This window comes from Antedon bifida, chromosome 1, assembly GCF_963402885.1.
Source record: "Antedon bifida chromosome 1, ecAntBifi1.1, whole genome shotgun sequence".
Lineage (NCBI taxonomy): Eukaryota > Metazoa > Echinodermata > Crinoidea > Comatulida > Antedonidae > Antedon > Antedon bifida.
In genome coordinates, this window is record NC_136226.1 from 10,172,104 (window position 1) to 10,193,354 (window position 21,251).

Here is a 21,251-nt window from a genome sequence, read left to right on the forward strand (position 1 = left end):
CAAAATCGTGATATTGATAGCCATTTAAACATTCGACGAGTCTGGTTATAAAATTTCAACTTATTTCTCTGTGACATTTTGACCGGTCAAATAGTGTCAATTGACTGACTTACCTTCGTCCGTTTAAAAACGTAAATAGTGTTCAAGTAAACTGTCAGTGAATTGCATATTCGCATGGTCATGTTGCTTATAACTTAGATGGATATTGATTTGTTTGAATATAAAACGATGGAGATGCGCTCATAATTAAAGTTTTATGATAATTAAAATCGTGGATGAAATACGGTAATAACAAGTATTTTGCACCAATTCATTTACATACAGTATTAAAAGGAAAACATTGACCAATATCTTGCAGTATATATTTCCTTTCATACATTAATATACAACCAAATATTTAGTATCCTGTAAGTATAGTAAAGCCTATCATATAGATGATATGAATGTATTAAGTATACGAAATTTACAATGTAAAGGCTATAGAGAATATGGAGACTTATTTCACCGTGGTAAAAAAAAAACTTGAATGAGCCTCGGCGATTGAATGTAGGTCTGAGCATACATACGCGATAAATAATATTCACAAAGTTCTGTTCTTGATTATACCATGGAGTAGTACTCCATGAGTATACGAATCGTACGAGTCGAATTTTAATTGTGTCATTATTTTGTCACCGGCTGCTATATATCTTTCAACAAATGTATAATGATAGTCCAACATTCGAGTAGCGAGAGTCCGAAGATACATACTATGATAGAATATTGCAATACGTGACAATTGTGACGAAGTAGGGGACGTATAGTTTGAAAATGAAGAAGACGACTTTGCGGCGTCACCGATCGCATCTAATTGTCTACGTTATCTCCCATAACTTACCTCTTATTTTAGATTTTAGTTTATTTCTTATTATGTGAATGCTTTTATGTCAGCGGTACACCGGTTTCGGTTTTTCGGTTACCGTCTTCTAATTCGCATACGCGAAATGTGTAAATCAACCTGTGCGTGCAGATGCGTACGTCAAATGTACGTGGGCAGAGAAACAGGCGATTTATATTATGTTTCAAAAGTCAAATAGAATCCGTAGAATGAATTGATTTGTGCCTGAAACGACGATATATTATTGTTTTGATAACCAGAAAATAAATTAATGATGCAAAAAATCTGTTTAGTCTCAACACAAGCTTCGGATAATTTGATTTGGACAACATATTCGTTAATAATATCGAATCGGGGTTTTTTCGACTTTGTTGGATAACACATATTATTTGGTTATGTTTGTGGATGTTGATGGGATTTGGACGTGAAGACAGATTAACTTTCAGTAGCTTATCTTTACCAATATACCTTTTTTTTATATAATTAAACCCGTTTATATTTAATTAATACTGATACTATAAATAATACTATAATAGCTGTCAGATAATAATAATAATAAGGGTATCCAAGGTCAACGGCTTCCCATGGTTACGCGTATGTGTATACAGCGCGCCCACGTCACAACAATGCTTTTCCTGTACGCTTGTTCATACGCGCACAACGCACATCCGGTTTCGGACGCAGCGCATCTGCTGTAGCATTGCATAGTTAGTTCACCTATAGTACATCAAATAGAAACAATATTGCCGAATTATCTACTATAGTTTAATTTATAATAATATTTATTTTTACATGTTATTTATAGATTTAATTACCGAGTCAGGTATATAACGGCGCCGCTATGTCGTGCCCAAGTATCTATTTCACACATATTTAAAACAAAATTGATGCGCGCTTAATGATTTCACCTATAGAAAAAACAATTTCACCTTCTTTGATATGCAAATTTTTCTAATAATGCAGACAGCAATAACAACCATTGTTAAACTTTAACTTTAATTAGACAACTATTCATAGTAGGCCTACACAGTTTCTGTAGGGCGTGGAGAAATACCTCATGGTATACCCTATAAATATCCTATACAGTATTAAAGTGCCCTTTAAAAAATACTAAGTGTAATGACGTTTTATCTCGAAAAGATCTCTTCTTTCAGTAACATTTACAGTGTACATGCAATTCGCCTAACTTTGAATCAAACATTTGAAAATAAAATCCATTCACCCCCTCATCACAAAGTTATAATTTCCCTTGTCTACAAGCCAGATTAAGAAACACCACGACAGACTGCCAGCGGCAATAGCCTGGTTAGAAATCAAACACTTATTCGATTTAAAAAATCACATTTCCCAAATAAATGTAATTGTTTGTAAAGACTATAAGGAGAAATCGGATTCTTATGGTGTCTTTCATATTATTTAGGTTTTACACAGCATGGAACTGAAGTATGAAAGTTACCAATACTTATATACTTTCTGTGCGCTGGTATACAGTAATACCGTGAAAGAATTACTTTATATTACTGTTGCTTTTCATGGTTTTAAATAGGAAATTTAAATGAAAAAGGTGTAAATGTTTTTATTTCCCCCAAACTGCATTGTTCCTTGTTTGTGTGGTTAATAACCATGGGCTAATTTTTCAGATATATGTAGGCCTTACGACCAGCAATATCAATACTTGTGCGAATGTGCGTTTTGAATGTTTTAACTTTCGATATTGTGCTATATGATACGGTATACATTAAAAATTAACACACTAAAATGTATATTAAGGCCTTTAAAAATGTTTCTTTTTATGTCATAAAAACAAAATCTTATCCGATCCCTGTTTTTCAAGTTATGTCGTGATTGGGCAACATTTGTTCATAGGACTAGGTTTCGTAGATGAACACTAACGTTTGGTAGGCATATGGTGTTTATTTTGAATTTACCGCAGTCAAATTAGCGCCGCATTGAAAAACATCGGCAAATTATAAACGTAGCGGTGTTGATCATTGCACTTCCTGAAATCTGGTCTCAGCGGAGTTGAGCGTTCATCCTCCGGCGTTAACGGTATAGACTTATTATTCAACTCATTATCACCATCAAAAACACCGAAAAGTTAAAGAAATTACTAATAGTAGCAGAGTGTACTATTCGAACTTGAGAATCGGTTCAACTCATCCAAATCCTGTTAATGCCGCCACGAATAATATTATCATTGCTATGATTTTAAATGTGTAGTTTAATAAAGTTCAATAACTTTCGCTATCCTTGAATACAACTGTTAATCATGTTGATATAACATATCATTATTAATAATAATGCAGTTAAGGCCAGTTCTTTTGAGAGGATTGAGGGATTTGTACCCAGGGTCTTCGATTGAAATGAGGGTATAGTTATGAAAGAACGTAGGCCTTGAACCATAATATTTGCGTTGGATAGTCTGCTGTGTTTTAGATCGGTAGAGTTCAATCAGTAATTTCACTAAATTCTTCGCTTCGATAATTCACGAATGTGTTGTTATTTGCACAATTCAATCTCTAATAACATAGAAGGTCGCTGAACTATTATCGCTAATTAGGTTTAATACAAACAGTATTGAAAGCTAATTACCAAGATACATAACTAATATATATATATAGCCCCTTCACTTAATTACGTTCGCAATAAGGTATAAACAAAGTATTGCATTTTGCAGTCGTTTCGGTCTGTTGGTAGATATCGCTCGTTATGTGGGGACATTCATGGCGCCAGAATTGGACACGTTTCAGTCCCCATTGCACATAAAACTTACTACCATAGAATGATTGTACGGTAGCTCCCCCGTACCGTGAATTGGAACTATATACTATATATTATGTGAAAGAAGTTCATTATTGCGTAAATTCCCCGGTAAACTAATTTTGGCGTTTCATAATTAAATTTCATTTTGAGTTTGTAAAACTCCCAGACATCCCACAATCACCACACTTTCTGTTTCATATCAAACAATTTAATAAGAGTCACCAATCTTAATGATAATACTTTAATACATCCAGTCAGACCATGGTCTCTGTATTAGCGATTTATGCAGACGTAAATTTACAACCGTGGGCGCCATAATTAAAATGGCGTTGATCACTTGACCAATGCTAATTAGTCAACGCATTTTTATTATTAAGTGCTATAAACACTGTCCAGAACTGGCGACTAGTGTCCACAACAAGCGAGCCGGATCGAACGCCAATAACAATGATTAAAATCAATAGAAAATACATATGCCGCCTAAAATCCATTGTTAGCAGTTGGCTTCTTTCGTTGATGCCAGTCACGTGAAATAATAAATTATAATTATAACTTTAATTAAACTTGATGTGCCGAAACGATATTATTTTATTTACCCACAGTTATAAAAAGAGACACTATTTTTAGGCTTATTAATTGTAATCATTTCTTTTAATCATTCATTTTTTAAAAATGTTATGCAAGGAACATCCACGTGACTGCCATGTCCCAAAAATAAGAGGACGCGGCACATTGACAAGAAACAACCGAATCACACATGATCGGACCCTCCTTCAAGGACCACCTCTATTAGAGATTAGCAGATAACCATGGGCTGTATAATTACTCATATTAATAGCGTTCTAAATTTTTTTAAAAAGTGAGCTATTTCTAAAAAGTTGTTCAGCTTCAACACTTTCTAGAACATCAAAAGGATGTTGTTTTCTCAAACTTCATCTCATTTATTACATAATGCTGACATTACATAACAATTCTATGCGTAAACCTGTCTGCTACTTAATGTATATTCTTCAGTTTTTCTTGGAGCCTGACTTATGAACGTTGTCGATTCCATTGCAATGTTATCTCATTTTCATGATCCTATTAGGTCTCTATTCATATAGGTTAATGTAGCAGGTATTCATTCTTACTTCGGCGCCAAGCTTTCCCAAAATGCCAATTATGTTACCAAATTAGAAACGAGCCAAGAAAATAGGCCGTGATTTGAATTCAAATATATCCAACGAGCTCGTTGCAATATGTGATTTGTGTCGTGTTTGTTGTCAGATCGAAATTTTAAATCAAGATTTTAATTCTTAAAGCAGTATACAGTTACCGGTGACTAATTCAGTATAATCACACTTAATATGCCTCAATCGCATGTTATAAACTATCATCATCTTAACTTTCGTAAGGATAATCCTTTGAAAATCACCCATAAAAAAATGCTTGCGTAACCATAATTTATGACAATTTCAAAACATAATCAACCAGGTAAATCAAAAACATAAAGAAAACTTCTGTAACATTTAATGACATTTAAAGACACGTTCCACCCCTCCCCTAAACTTCTATTCTACTTTCACGTTCAACGAAAGTTGAAACAGTTAATTGAGGATAAATTAAAATACATGCATATTATAAAGGAGTAATATGTAATTGAAAATATACATAACATATTGGAATATTATAATAAAGTTACCAAAATTAATATTTTGTAATATGCATAACATTTTTTAATATTATTATAAAGTTAATCACCATTCGTCTTTTGTCAACCGATTCTGAAACCTGTTTTTCTGTTGATGCTACATACATTGGTATAGTAATACTGTGCCGGTTTGTAGCCTATAGAACTTTGCTTTAGTTTAGCATGAAGGAAATCATAAAAGGGCTCGTCCATAACATCGAGCCTTATGGGCTAGTCCAGCATTAATAGGTATTACGGATAAACTAACTTATTCACAAAATTATTATCAACGTATTTAAATATAAAAAAAACTAATGAGTGCGTCTAAAATTAATTATAAAAGATATAATTTTGCTTTATATCCGAAATGTCTTTATTTCACATCTATTAGGATGGAGAGGATTAGACAGGTTGGCTTCAGACGATTAATTGCAAGATTACGTCTCTAACATAATTGAACATTATCATTAAAATAAACTACATTTTAATCCTTTTGGCATAGATACTGAGACAAATTTACAAAAGCGCGCCAACCATTCGTTTGCAAGATTTGCTTGGAAAACGCATTGGTACGTTAGAGCAGCAGGGCGAAGAATTACTATACAGCTACAAACGATATTCTTGTCGATATTAATAATGGCGCCAAAAAGCAGACGATACATATGTTGTAGGAGAATTGATGGATCATCCGAACTGTCGCTTGTGATTGGCTATTAATTTCGTTGCGCGTACGCTCTTGCGTAACCAGTTATATAGTACAGGGATTTTTTCAAAAATTGACCAAATTTCGACCTTCCTATTTTTTTCGACATAATTGGTTACTATATAATAATTGATATGCGCAGAGCACATTATTCGACTCTGTGCATGTTAATTATGATATAGCAACCAGTTATGTCGAAAAATAAAAGGGTCGACAATTGGCCATTTTTGGAAAATTTCCCTGTACTATAGTATAGTAATTTTTTCAAAAATTTATTAAATTTCGACCTTTCTATTTTTCGACATAATTGGTTACTCTATAATAATTGATATGCGCAGAGCACATTATTCTACTCTGCGCATGTTAAATATGATATAGCAACCAGTTATGTCAAAAAATAAAAGGGTCGAAAATTTGCCATTTTTGCAAAATTTCCCTGTACTATATAGTAAATGTGCAGAACACGTTATATAATTCTATAGTACAGGGAGTATTTCATAAATTGACAAAATTCCAACCTTTCTATTTTCGACAAAAACTTACAACAAAACACAATCACATTGTGATGTTTATTTGACGTCCATGTCATTACCAAGAGAACTAAAAACCTTTTCAACCCAATCAAACTTGTCTTTAATATTGCTAAAGAACTGTAATACTTCTAAATGTTTAGTCTATACCTATATCAAAATCACTGCATACGAATTGAAAATACAGTACCGTAAATCTTTTAATAGTAACCCTCCTTCTAATAGTAACCCACCTTATAAGTCAATCTATAATAATAACCCACTACTCTAATAGTAACCCATGGGGGTTAATATTAGAGTCACAAAAACTATTGACAAAATGACATTATGAAGACTGGTCGTTTATGATGCAGCCGTATTTTGAAAATAAGGAGATAATGCATCTTGATCTCGGGAGTGGGGGAGGATTCAGTGCTTTTGAGTTTATAAAATAAAGTAAGAGTTCAAACAAATTTGTTTATTCGTACTGTTTTATTATTTTGCTATGATTTGCTGATCGGAGAAGTTGGGGGTGGGTTACTATTTTCAGGTGCCTAATTTAAGATTAGAAATAGTAACCCACACTCTAATAGTAACCCCACTTCTAATAGTAACCCACTCTAAAAAACAATCAAAGAATAATCACCCAGGGTTACAATTAGAAGATTTACGGTATATCAAATTAAAATATATAAACTCTCTGTCCATACTATTTTAGTCTATTACAAGCTATATGCCTATTTAAAGAAACACAGTAGATGGAATAAAATGGACATATTTTAAACATTTAAAAAAAATAAATTTCTATTTACTAATAAAACGTGTGTCCTATTTAATATACATACAGCATTGTTAGATTTATAAAGTAGGCGGTGTGAGACCGTCACCCTTTAAATTTATATCCATATTTATTTGGTATCTATTTTCTAAAGTCTAAATTACAATGATAAGTATAAATAAATATTATTTTCTGCTTTATAGTTTGTATATCATCACAATTGAGCTCTCAATAGCAAAGTTAAAAGTGATCTATTATTTTAAAAAATGTTTAAAATTATTGAATAAGGTATTAAATCACGGCCGTAAACTCCACACTAATTGCACAGTGCTATTACTTTTCTCACTTTTAAAACAATAACTTTACTATTTTCTGTTAGTATTTTATAATTATTAAAAAAAAAATTAATTGTGAATCACATTCACAGTAATTCTAATGTTGAAATAATGGTGTATAAATAACCATATAAAACTTTATCAACCAAAATATAACTTTTATTTTAACTTTGGGCCTGCCCACAAATCAGTGCTGAAGCCACAAGAATTGAAGTGGTGCGGTGCGTCGTAAGAAAAGGAACAATTCCCCTGTGCAGGCCACCAAGGCCTCTGTCAAATGTGGTCAGGTTGAAACCCTACCAACCGTACCCTGGCCCTGCCAGTTATGTAAAACTCAGCACCCCAAGACATTTATTATATATCTATCTACAAATTATTAATAATAATATAAAAAGATGATCAATATACAGTAACATAAATTACAGGAAAATTCACAAATAGATTGTTCTGTACAAATTTGTCCAACAAAAGTATTGTTTGCCTATTCTAAAATACAGATTCTTTTTTATATACAGTAAATTTTAAACTTGATCAATATACAAATATCAAATGTCCAGAGCTGCTATAATGTCACACAATAAAAATACAACAAATACATGTTGTTGGAGTATTTCTTTTGTACACTTGTACTAGGCTTCAATCTATAGTCTTGTACCTCCGTTTGTGTCAGTTACCAGTTCAGTGAGAATATAACCTTTGGTACCACTTTCATTCTTTGCCAAAATGTAACCATTTGGTTCTCTTTCTAAAACTGTTAACAGTTCACCTGCGCAAAGACTTAGTTCGCCTGGTCCCTGAAAACGGAAATAACAAGAATAAACACTCAAATGAAGGCAAATAAACAGCCTAAAACGTCGCACGGTATTTGGTGGCAGAATAAAGTAGAATCCCTATCAAGGGAACACCTTCAGGACCCTTAATAGGGGTTTAGGCGTGGATATTACAGAATACTATATTAAATTAAAAGAGACAAAGAAAAAACCTATGTTTCCTGTTCCCTTGTTCATTTTACAGGAAAGTATAACGGAATAGGGCTTCCTTAATGAGAGATTCTAACTGTATTAGACAACTTACAGTATGCTTAAGCTCTGTCAACACTATCAAACTTTATGTGACAAAAAAATGTGATGTGCCCACATACGATGTCATGTTACTACCATATTTGGCCACATAGTGTAGACAGAGCTTTAGTGTTCCTAAACATGCGAAGCTAGTGCAAAATCCATTAAGCAGTTATAACAGTCAGCAAATACAAACATTATTTTAAAGTTTAGTTTAGTACCTTTGTAAAGCTCTGTCTACACTATCAAACTGTATGTGAAACAAAAATTTGAAGTGCCCAAATATGGACATGTATGAATGATGTCATATCACTACCACATTTGGGTATATCACTACCATATTTGGGCACATCACACTAGTTTGATAGTGTAGACAGAGGTTTATGGTATACCTACCTGTGCTTGGTAGTCCCTTTTTGCTTGAATATACTCACAAGGTAGATTTGGATTCACCGAAGCATACATGGGATCTATATACGTCACATGAATGCAAGAATTACTATTGTTTTGTTGTTGCAAACATGTTATTCTTGTTAATTATTTAATACAGTATTTTATTAACATTTTAATTAACATTCATGGCTCGATTACATGTAGCACCATCTGAAGTAAGACACAAAGTAAACTAAAAAAATAGGAATTTATATTAATTATTTTGTTTATAAATTGATATTCTCTAATGTAAATGTTATGATTACATGAATGAGATGGTGGGATATTCCACTACCTCGAGGAAGACCGGTTAACTAGCCCGGATTAACATTGTATGCCGGGTTAGTAATTAAGCGAGCCATGAATATTTAAACTTGTACTTGCATCACATGATAGTGGTGTTAAAAATGAGTCAAATGTGCAAATCAACAGACAATTAGTAATGTGCCAAACAGTGTATACTACCAATAGCTTAATGACCCATATAAGACAATTGAAAAGATAAAAACAATGGTTTTTGTCTTATCTTTCTGATTAGTTGAACTAACTGGGATGAGAGACACACAAAGAGTGGCAAAATCATAGAGGGCTCTATATTTTTTTTGGGAGGTGTGTGTGTGTCAGTAAGCTATTGGTACTAACACTAGTATTATTTTTACAGTACTGTATTATTTTAACAATTTATTTCATACACATCCAACAGAAAGTACAGGCCCGTAGCCAGGGGGAGGGGGCTTTATGGTTTGGGCGAACCTCCCCGATTCTGGCTTCAGGATGGATAAACTATATCTCATTTGTGTCACAAGTCACAACCCTGGCACTAGGTCAGGATTGAACCCTGGCCCTTGGGATTGAAAGGTAATAATGTTAAACATGCATCGAGCTACAGCTCCACTATCAATTCAACATCGCAAATTGATTATTTGTGTACTATTTACCATCTATAGATCCATTTCGTGCAAGCAGTCCTCGTTGGATTGGAACAGGAGGCTGACCTGATGGCGGTGCTGGTCTGGGCATTCGGCTACCGTTTGAGTTTCTTTGACGGTCTCGATAGTAACATTCGTAATTGATTGGAGCTACATGAAAATACAATTTTATTATGAAAAAAATTAGATTGGAAAAAAAGTGGTTAAGACAGTTGTACCGTAATTACGTAATCATAACATCGGCAAGGGTTCTCACTCGCTCAATGGTTCTGGTGGTAGAACGAGTCTTCTCGGATAAGGACTATAAACTGTAGGTCCAGTTTACACATCTAGAACCTAGTACATCTTTCGAGAGGGGGTTACCCCGGTGTACTAGTACATCACAGCCACTGATCATAACTGGGCCCTATGGGAGACCAGTCTTTGACTGAAGACGTCGCCCAGTATAAATAAAATAATAAAATAAAATGATGTTCTCGTCTGTTACCATGTGAAATGTTGCCAGTATAAAAAAGGTTCATCTTTAATCTTTATTTAAAAAAAAAATATATTGAAAATGAACTCTATTTTCTTCTGTATATTTTAAAACATATCTGACGTTTAAGAGGGTTTATTTCTTCAATGGTAAAGGTTGGTTCCCACTAGAATGCGTACAACGCAAGTAATTTGACATTTGACGTGCATTGGATGATAGTTTACATCATATTTTTTATATTTACAATTAAAACAGTCTAAATTGGTATGGTTGTATATGACAATTAAATCTATGTTACCAGGTTTTGCTGATCCTGTTCTTTTAGAATTGATAAATGAATCAATGTCTTCTTTATCACTGCATTTTTCTAATGAGTCCCGCATTCTTTCATAAAGCTGAAAAAGAAAGGAATTAAACTTACTAAATTTTCATGTGAACATTAAAACAATGTTAATACACAGAGCAATGCCAATATTAATGATAATGAATTGGAAAAAAGTCAGTGATGTATCGGCCTTCGGATGGGACTTTGTGATGTTCAACTTTACATAATAGAAACTGTATCATCAGTATACATACTATACTACTATACTGGTGATGGTATAAAAAGAACAATTTTGGTATAAACACGCAGTCTAGGTTACAATAAAGATATTCTATCAATCTTGAAGACATTTTCACATGCTAAATCATAAACATGGGTAGAGAAACCAACAACATTTTAAGCCTCAGGTACATTAAGCTCAAACTCTTTCAACCATAATTGCACATAAAGCTCTGTCTACACTATCAAACTAGTTTGACAACAAAAGTGTGCCCAAATATGGTAGTGATATGCCCAAATATGGTAATAATATGACATCATCATGTCCATATATTGACACATCACATTTGTTTGTTAAATAAAGTTTGATAGTGTAGACAATGCTCTGTTATGCTCAATGAGGGTGGATTCAGTATGGTATAGAGTACCTTGTCATCTGTACAGCACTGTATTGATGCTACATTGGTATATACCCACATACTGTTCCGTAAATACTTAATTCTGTCTTGTTCAAGTGCTTGTGTTTTCTGAATAAAGAAAAACAAATTCCATTAGTTGAAGCTCATCAAGCTAGATCCTAAGGGTACATACTACTACATACATTTACCATCAAATTGAATGGACATAAAGTATCAACAATAATTTGCGTTCTCAAAAAATTTCATCTGGTTTCAAATGGATATTTAATAAATAAATGTTAATTTTTGGTTAAACCAGTTGACAAGTACTTACTTGCTACGTTTCATGTTAACGTCATTTGCGTGACCAAGGCTACTGAAAGTAGCTGAAATGTAGCAAGTAAGTACTTGTCAACTGGTTTAACCAAAAAGTTAACATTTATTTATTAAATAATTTGTGTGATTGATACTGAAATTGTGTACTTCCTAAACACTGTCAAAGGTGTCTGGAACAATTAACCAATCAATACTGAGAGAATTACATCATCTCACCCCTCCCTCCACACACCCACCCTACATGAAGTTAGTTTAGTTTTTTATTAGTTTTCCACAATTATTACATATATTTTCTTAATAAATATTTATTGTGGATGGTAGTCATAATAAGTCTAAAAATAGACATAAGCAGAGACCACCATTAACAAAATAGAAAAAAAACATTACAATAAGATTACTGTACAATAATTCAATAAATAAATAGAAAAAATAAAGATAAAATATTTTGTGACATAAGTGGCTGTACATGTCATAATTCAGCTGAGAAGGGTAATCCTTTAAAGCAGTTTTAAAACCCAATAAGTTGGTGATGTTTAGTGTGAAAAGTACAACTGTTGTGTGATACATAACATGCATGTCCCTTTCTCCCCTACACCCTGTCCTCGTTTAGGTGTCTCATCCATACGGGTTAATAATTAAAGTAGTCTTACTACACAGAATGTCGCCATTTGCTTCTCCCATTCTTTCCTAGTGACCTCCAGAGAATCTACTGCAGCTTTATATTGGTCATCTGAAAGGATCAATTTTACATGAAGTTGTGAAATTTTGTGAAATGTACAATAAACATTACATAAAACATAAACATTTTTTCTCAAAGCACCAAGGACTGGCAAGAGCGAAAGGTGGTTTGGACTTTTTGATATTTTATATGTGATTTTATGTTGATTTGTATTTTGTATGTATATTTGTTACTATCTCTGCAGTGTATATAAGAGGAATTTCTGATGTATGTTTTTATATATTAGACCAAATAAAGAATAATAATAATAGTAATAATAATTTATTTCCCATGACAAACACAAAATGTTCATACAAATAAAGTCTTGAAACAGGAGTTGAACAATTTGCAAGAATCTTAGATGATTTGAACCCAAGACCCAGGGATTGGTATCCGAGTATCCAAACCACCAACTTCCCCTCCAGATATTATTGTCACTAATTTATTAAATGTTTAATTTATTGTAGACAAACCTGCAATTTCTGCATATGACCGCGTCTTATCTTTTTTATTTGTTAGTTTTTCAATTTCTTTAGCATTTGGCGATTGTCTGGCTCTAAATGCTGCTTCCTCGGCCTGATCGGCTTCTTTGCACTTTGATTCATAATTCTTCTTGCTCTACAAAAGAATATCTTTACATTAATATCTCAGTATTAACAGCTTTCCAATTCTGAATGATCTTTACCTTAATGTCTCTGACAATTAAGGTTTATCAACAATTTAAGTACATTTAGGTAAATAAATCTGAGGGACACTTTCTTGTGTAACAAAACTAAAAGGCCAATAAATGTTTTAACACTACAGCCTATTAAAGGGTCCCTTTGTTGGGTATTCTACTTTAGATATTTAACACACATTCTAAAGCACACCCTCTATAGTAAATGATATCACACACAAATTAAAAATTACGAAAAAAAAACACCTTACATTTATCACCCTACTATAGGAATCTTTCTTTTGCGATTGCATTCTCTTGACAAGTTCTTCTTCCCGCTTTCGTACTTCACGTTGCGTTTCACGAAATTCTTCAACCTTCTTTGCTTCTTCTAATAATCGCTGATGCATGTTATTGTGGGAATTTCCAATTGTTTCTGTTTGTGCTATCACCTCATCAATTGATCTCCGTAATGTACTGCAAAAATTAGAAAAGAAGGAAGTGTTGTAGGTGTTCAAGAACGATATATATTTATTGACATGAATAAAGTGTAATTTCTCACAGAACAAATTGATATGCTCTCATATTTCATAATGTTAATTCATGAGGTGGGATCTAAGGGATGCTTTTATACATATATATATTGTAAATTTACAGGCATAAAGGAACTCTTAACCACTGTGATGTACTGTAAACTAATTAAAGTCCTCCCCCCAACCAAGATTCAAATTGGAATCTTCTGCTTGATATGCAATTGTTCTCCGCTTAAATACAATACAGAAAAGCCTATAAATGTGTATGTTCACAAAAATAGAGAGTGCCTAAACACACAAGAAATGGTTGTCTGTAATTGATTGTTAAATGTGGTACTTTTAACATCATTTGAAGGGCCTATCAGAGCACAGCAAAGTGCAAAAAAAATTCTAGGAATTAACTAATTTAAAATATGTATATCTACAAACGGTCATAACAAAACTGTACAGTTTGCTAACATATTTCATTCTGAAACCATTTCCTGTTTATATTTCAATGCATTATTGTGAAATTTATAATTAAGCACAAAGAAGAGCCAATCATTGTGAAACTAACAGTACAGAAGGTGTTGTTTGATTACAAACAATAATATGGAAACTAGACTTGTTTCAATTTACAGTGACTACTCCAACAAGATAGATAAGATAATCAAGACGATTACAAACCCATCAATTTCCTCCTTAAATGTTAATTTTTTAGTTAATCGTATTAAGGTTTGAGCGTAGAGTTCTTCAGCCTTTGCCCTGAAATGCAATAATTAATAAAACATTGTTACCACCACAAGAAAAAAATACCTACAAAAATATTTACTTAATAATAATTTTAATGAGTACTGTACAGTGGTCCAAATGGACTTTAGTCTGTATATTGTAAATATCAAAATGAGAAACACTGGTCCAAGTAAGAGACACTGGTCCACTCCTGATTGGTCTATGTGCTGCAAGTGGCCATTAATCAAAATGTGTAGACACATGGTCCAAATAAAGCGGACACTGGTCTGGCTAAAATAAATTTTAAGTATAAACAACAAAATTGTACATTACCTTTCTTTTAAAAACTTTTCATATTCTTTACAAGCTTCTCTGCCATCGTGAAGTCGTTTCATTATTATGTCAAAACCCACAGTACTGTTGAACTCCACCTCCTAACAAATATAATATATATTACATAATAATATAATAAAATAACCGAACCTTAAACATCTGTTTACACTATTAAACTTATGACAAAAAAATGTGATGTGTCCATATATGGACATGATGATGTCATATCACTACCATATTTGGGCATATCACCACCATATTTGGGCAAATAACACATTTTTTTTAGCTTTACATATACAGTAAAGTATGGAAACAACATTGTCATCTAAATAACAGAGCTAAACAAACATTATTTTAAAATAGAATTTATATAACAATCAGAGGTTTTATGCCCTTGCATCAAAGATGTTTACAGTATTGGTGTATTCATACATACACTGTGTTGCCTCAAACTAAATTATTACCTCCGCCAAGGAGGTTATGTTTTCACCCCTGTATGTTTGTGTGTGTGTGTGTCTGTCTGTGAACAGCCTGGAGGCCACAGTTTTTATCCGATTCTCACCAAATTTGGCCACAATGATCTATGCCCCAAAAGCTCGGACGAGTTCGAATTTGAGGGGAAAAGGTCATAGGTCAAGGTCACAAATAACAAAAAACTATTTTACTGCCTAGAGACCACAGTTTTTATCCGATTCTCACCAAACTTAGCCACAATGATCAACGACACATCATATAATTGTAGTTAAATTTTGAAGGGTCAGAGTCAAAGATCAAGGTCCACAAAAAAAAAAAAAAAAAAAAGAAATAAAAAAATAATAAAAAAAAAAAAACCTCAGTGGGACTTGAACCAGCGATCTCAACTGTGAGAGGCTGTATACATAACCATTACACCACACTGTCATCCACAACTTTGTAGTGTGCAGTTAGCATATTTACACTTAGAACTAATAAAAAAAAAATGTAAAAAAAAAATATTCAGGGGGCATTTTATGTAGGGGAATTTTACAGTAGGCGGAGGTTTGTACTCTCGGAGTACCCTCTAGTTTCTATATATATTGAATTAAATGTGCTGTACACATTGTATTGATACAGTACTTTCTTCGTAGTGGTGCATTGTAGTACATTTTTATATATTTCCTTAGGCCTATTCAAGCATGACTGATTTATTCATGTCTCTCAGTACTATATACTACAAACATTTTTATACAATAACCAGTAAATTCAATGTTTTTTAAGGAAGTTATTCTCAATATTAAAAATCATTGAACCATTCCAGGAATACTGCAGTTAATATAAAACTGGTGCATTTCTTATTAAAGCTGAATTAAGTCATTGTAAAAATACTGTATAAATATATACAGAAGTACAGCTATATACATTTTGTTTTTCAATCAACATCCGACACTTACATAATGGAGAATAGGCCTAAAAACAATGAAAACAACAAGAATTAAAAAAATTTAAAAGGTTAAATGTAAATAAATGAATTAAACCATCTAGATAATAAACTATTAAATCAATTTTTAAGAATATTAAGTCTGGAGAATTCATATGAAAAAGATTATGAAACGTTTCGTGACTTCAATCATTAAAATATCTAAGTTGTTTTTTTTCTTATAAAGATTTGTTCATCGGGAATCACTGTCAGTATGCAAACTTTGATTGATATACGCATTTAGACTAGAGGCGGCGTTGTCCCGACAAACATTTAGGTTCGTTGTAATCAAGTAAAATCAAATAAGCGTAATATTTTAGTATGAGTGTAACTATGCAACAGGATGGATTTCTACACTCTCACCAAAACCAATGCAAAGGCTAGGTATACTCGATATATTGTTTTAACAACATAAAGGATTAAAACTGTTAGTAATCTTATCAGATATAGTAGGTAGAGTTTAAGGACGTAACAGTACGCTAATCACCACAAAAGGATGCATTGTTATTCCACATAATTGATTCTAAATGTTTTATCATTTGACATTCAGAAATTAATTTTCCTTTAATTTCCTTCAAGTCAAGAATACTTAGCTCAGGATATTAATTGTTAAAATACATTAGTAATTGTACTAAATGAGAGACGAGGCGGTAGACATACAAGTTACAACATTTTACTGTACATACTTTTTTAAAAAGTTGGCATTCTTGTTAAATATTCAAAAATGTAATCCATCCATTTCTGATGGAATACATCAATCAGATTCTTATATTAAATATCACTAATACAGTTGTATAAGTGTTACTTAAAGATTTTTTAGCTGAATACACTCAGCAAAGGATATAAAGATCTATCAGTATTATCTGCCAGCGGCAACAATATATTATTTTTCGTTTGACCATTGTAACAAAATAATACAAATTTGCAAATAGTTTTCAATTATACCACAATTTGTATTAAACTTAACAATTGAAAGTAAAACTGAAAGTTTTGATTAGAATCACACATCATAATCGGCGACAACTTTAAGTTGCATTTGCATTTCACTTCTATTTTCTGGATACAAAATTCAATCAATGGTCCACTAATATATATATATATATATATATATATAAATCAATGATGTTGCGTAGCACTGTGTAAATTATATATAAATCATACTGTAAATTATAGAAACAGTGCTCATATTCGGAACATGATCTCATAATCGCGTCGAGCATAGCTCATTGGCGAAAGTTCCGAATATGAGCACTGTTTCTATAATTTACAGTATGATTTATATATATATATATATATAGTTCCAAAGGCAAATTACTGAAAATTATGACAATGCTGAACTGCTGAATCTCAATGAAGATACAAAATAAAATTAAGTCAAAATCTAAATCAAAACAATAAAGTAAAACAGCCAAGAAAAATGAGCAGAGCTTTTGGGCAACACTAGACCTTGATCAGTGCAAGTGGTATATATATAATGATATTACAAGAACCTATAATTTACAACCCAGTATAATAATACCATAATTACAGAATTGTAATATTTACATTCCAATATTCTGTTGTTTTATATTAGTAAAGATGACTACATTCATAGTAATCGTTGTTTTGTCATTTGCTTTTATATAACAGTAAATATTGATTGTTAAATATGGGAAGCAAAAACGATTTAATGTTAATTGCATAGCAGGACATGTAAAAGGGGATTGGCAGAGGAAAACCAGGGCTTCCTGTCCAGAATCCTGGAGTTTTAAACCACATTATATATACTATAATTTTACACGCTCATTCGTTCTCATACATCACATTGACTTTTTTAAAATGTATACAAATGAAATCGCATTTTATTTTACCACAATTAACATAAACAGTAGTATGGAAATACAGGTAGTATCTGTTTTGAGTTTAGTTTAAATTAATATTAACCTGTCAAAATGATGACAAACTAAATTTTAAACCATTGATGATACTTTCCACAAAAGATAACCCATTTTTTGTCTACAAAGGGGAAATGAAATAGAATATTATTAATATATAAAAGGCTATTATTGACAATGCAGATATTAACAATACATAGGGGTCTGTGTAAATATTGAGGACATTGGCACAGTATGTACCTATTAGTTCGCTCAATACAGGACTACTGTATTATATTTACGCCAGTCTCAGAGTTTGTTTTTTTTTCTTCTTTTGTGGCGTAAACCACTATTTATTCATTTCATCTTTAACAGATTAATACAATTATTGAATACTTCTGTGATAATAATAATAATAATAATAATAATAATAATAATAGTAGTCCCAGAGTTTAGATTTTAAAGCCTAAGAGTGTTAGGATTTGAAAGGGGTTAACTTTATCCTTGTTATAAACAACAAACTGTACCTTAGTACTGTATATAAATGAGAGCATTGCATTATAGTACCTTTGGACTTTCCCCAAAAGGAAACGAGTTGTCCATTGGTAATAAAAGTGGGTTTGGATTGGATGCAAACCCACGTGTTTGTGTGTAATGGGAAGTCATATAAAAAAAGGGAAATCTATAGGAATTACAATACTGCTGGAAAGGATTAATAAAGTTAAAACTACAGTATGTGTGACACAGTATGCCATTAACACCTTTTCTATAATATGTAATAAATGAATGTTTATTTTTAAGTTATAGAATATAATAAATAATATAATAATCTTTTGGTTCACTAACAAAATAAAAGTTCACTTACCCAAAAATTATCTACAAACTGAGCCATCTTTTAGATTTATTTTTTTTCTTGCAAAACTGATCTTGAATTACGATATTAACCTGTTATGGATAAGGAGGAAATGAAAAAAATAATAAGGAAAGAACTGTAAAATTGTTTATGTAAACATTATTTTGACAAAATGAATGACCTAATTATCTTTACTAGTACAATAGATGATAGAATTATTTCTCAGTAAGGCCAGGGGAAATATATTGGTTCTCGTCAGAACCTCTCAAATTTCGGTACAGGATTTCAGTACATTCATCACCGGATTTTAATTATGAAGCAATTATGCATCACTTCATGGTCGATGGCATAGGTATGTACCAGGCTAGTTAGATACCATGTTAAGCCTACATTTTTATTTTTTACTATCATTCCAGTAGGCCTACTTATTTCTTGAAATAAAGATGAAAGATGAAGTTTTTTAATGTGGTGCCAAATTTCACATTAGAACTATCTATTTCCCAAGGCCTAATGATCAGAATCCATTCAGGGCATGCGAAACAACACATCATTTTAATATGTGTTTGATGAAAGAACCAAATAGCAATTGAAATACATTTTCAAATAGATGTTTTTTTTAATAGGAATGGGTAAAACCTGCCAAAATTAATAAAAAATAAGATTTAACTTTTGACAAGAATGTTATATTTAAAAAAAAGGGGAGGAATTATTTCAAATAAATTCTAAATAATTCCTGATGTACAACCTGCTGTACTGTTTATTTTTTAATTTGTTGACCATCCTTTAAGTGGCACTCAAAATATAAATATAAAATAAAATAAATAAAAAATATATATTGAGAAAATAAGAAAACAAACAAATTTGGCATATTATAATGTGTGTAAGACAATTAAATTATAAAGTAATAAAAACAACATTAGTTAGGCCTACACTCACTGCAGTACTGAAAAATGGTGTAGGGTATAGGGCCAATAAATGATGACAATCATGCGTTCAATCTTCAGCTTTGGCTACATGAAATATTTGATCCCAAAGCAGTGTCAATATATTTGTGAGTTTCTGAAACCTGCACATACAGGCTCCCCCCCCCCCCCCCCACCGGTGGTTTGTCTGACTTCAGGTACTTATTTATTAGGTAGGTCACCACTAGCCTACAGTACTGTACTGACTTGAGTATATTGAGGTCTGTCGATAAAGCATCATGCTTAACAGCCAGCCTAGCGAAATTAACTTTTCCTAACTATTTCTAGTATTAATTAGACACTCGACAAATGCACCCGACGTCATTATAGTATAGGCCTACCGGGCTGTGAGTGACGTAAAGCATACTTACCGTACATATTTCTTCACTAACTAGGCTACCAATAATCGATTTATCTTTCACGATCGTCTGTATCTCTTTTGGGAACAAGGAAGTGTGCACTTAAAACTTTCAATGACGTCTGCACATGCGCATTTCAACAGCTACAGGATGACTTACTTTATTATATTCAGTACATCAAACAAATGACATTCTTTTCTATTTTACTTTCTAAATAAACTTTAAAATTACAAACATAACGATTTAATATGTTTCATTAATACTTTAAAATTACAAACAATACCGATTTTATATGTTTCCCTAATTTTGGTTGTGTTGTGTTGTTGTGTGTGTTCTGTACTACTGTGTGTTTGTTTAATATTAATAATTATAGACTCAATTCATGATAAACGGTATGCCTATATAGATAAATATAATAAATATCATGGACGAAAGTAAAACTATTTATCTAAAAATATAATATATATAAATCAGTTAAATACGGAAAATCAATTAATACAGTAAATTAATATTATACTATTCTAATCGATAAATTAATTCAGTAAAAACTGCGGTGAGCCCTCTATCAGCAGAACCATAGAGCGCCACCACAGCATGTTTTTATGATGAAAATGAAATGACGTAATTCTAACTTTCAGTAGCGCTACTCTACTACTGTGTGTGAAATATAGGAGGTTTCTTTGCTCTAGGTACGCAGAGCCATATATATAAAGAGTTACGACATTGGATTATAGTCACGTGATATGCAGATCAATTTGTGTCAAACTTGTCTCCGTTAATGCATGTAAAGTATAGGAGCAAGAAAATACTTTAAACTTTTTCTTATATTTAAAAAAATGTAATTGCACATTTTACGGTGAAATATCGATGAGCACAGCGTACAGAAGTACTTGCGGTAAAGAATATTGCGCGCGCGTGCGCTAGTACATTATAAAGTTCGATTGATTGATTTTGGAACGAAACATCCCATAACTACGTCCTATTAATAACAATTATGTAATATTTTCAATTCATAATGCATGCTTTGATG

At 32.2% G+C, this 21,251-nt stretch overlaps 1 protein-coding gene across 2 annotated transcripts; it reads right to left on the reverse strand.

The window, feature by feature from the left end:
* Positions 1-6,758: 6,758 nt before the first annotated feature.
* Positions 6,759-20,311, reverse strand: LOC144841315 (proline-serine-threonine phosphatase-interacting protein 1-like). Of its 2 annotated transcripts, XM_078697612.1 has the most exons (12): positions 20,234-20,310; positions 18,913-18,992; positions 14,760-14,860; positions 14,382-14,459; positions 13,455-13,659; positions 13,001-13,145; positions 12,460-12,539; positions 11,504-11,602; positions 10,830-10,926; positions 10,066-10,206; positions 9,092-9,165; positions 6,759-8,428 (listed from the first exon to the last, which is right to left on the reverse strand). In XM_078697612.1, exons 2-12 carry the CDS (start codon positions 18,937-18,939, stop codon positions 8,276-8,278), a joined length of 1,200 nt encoding a protein of 399 aa, XP_078553738.1. In that variant the 5' UTR covers positions 18,940-18,992; positions 20,234-20,310; the 3' UTR covers positions 6,759-8,275. The 2 variants fall into 2 exon arrangements, with proteins under 2 accessions (XP_078553738.1, XP_078553745.1); XM_078697619.1 differs by lacking the exon at positions 9,092-9,165 and having other exon boundaries at positions 8,266-8,428; positions 20,234-20,311.
* Positions 20,312-21,251: the final 940 nt, after the last annotated feature.

Excerpts from the sequence above, each read along its gene's own strand:
- LOC144841315 (XM_078697612.1), bottom strand. The coding sequence starts at position 18,939 with ATGGCTCAGTTTGTAGATAATTTTTGG. Across the intron at positions 12,540-13,000 it reads GTCATATGCAGAAATTGCAG|ATGACCAATATAAAGCTGCA; the intron begins GTTTGTCTACAA and ends TGATCCTTTCAG. Across the intron at positions 11,603-12,459 it reads AAATGGCGACATTCTGTGTA|AAAACACAAGCACTTGAACA; the intron begins GTAAGACTACTT and ends TTCTTTATTCAG.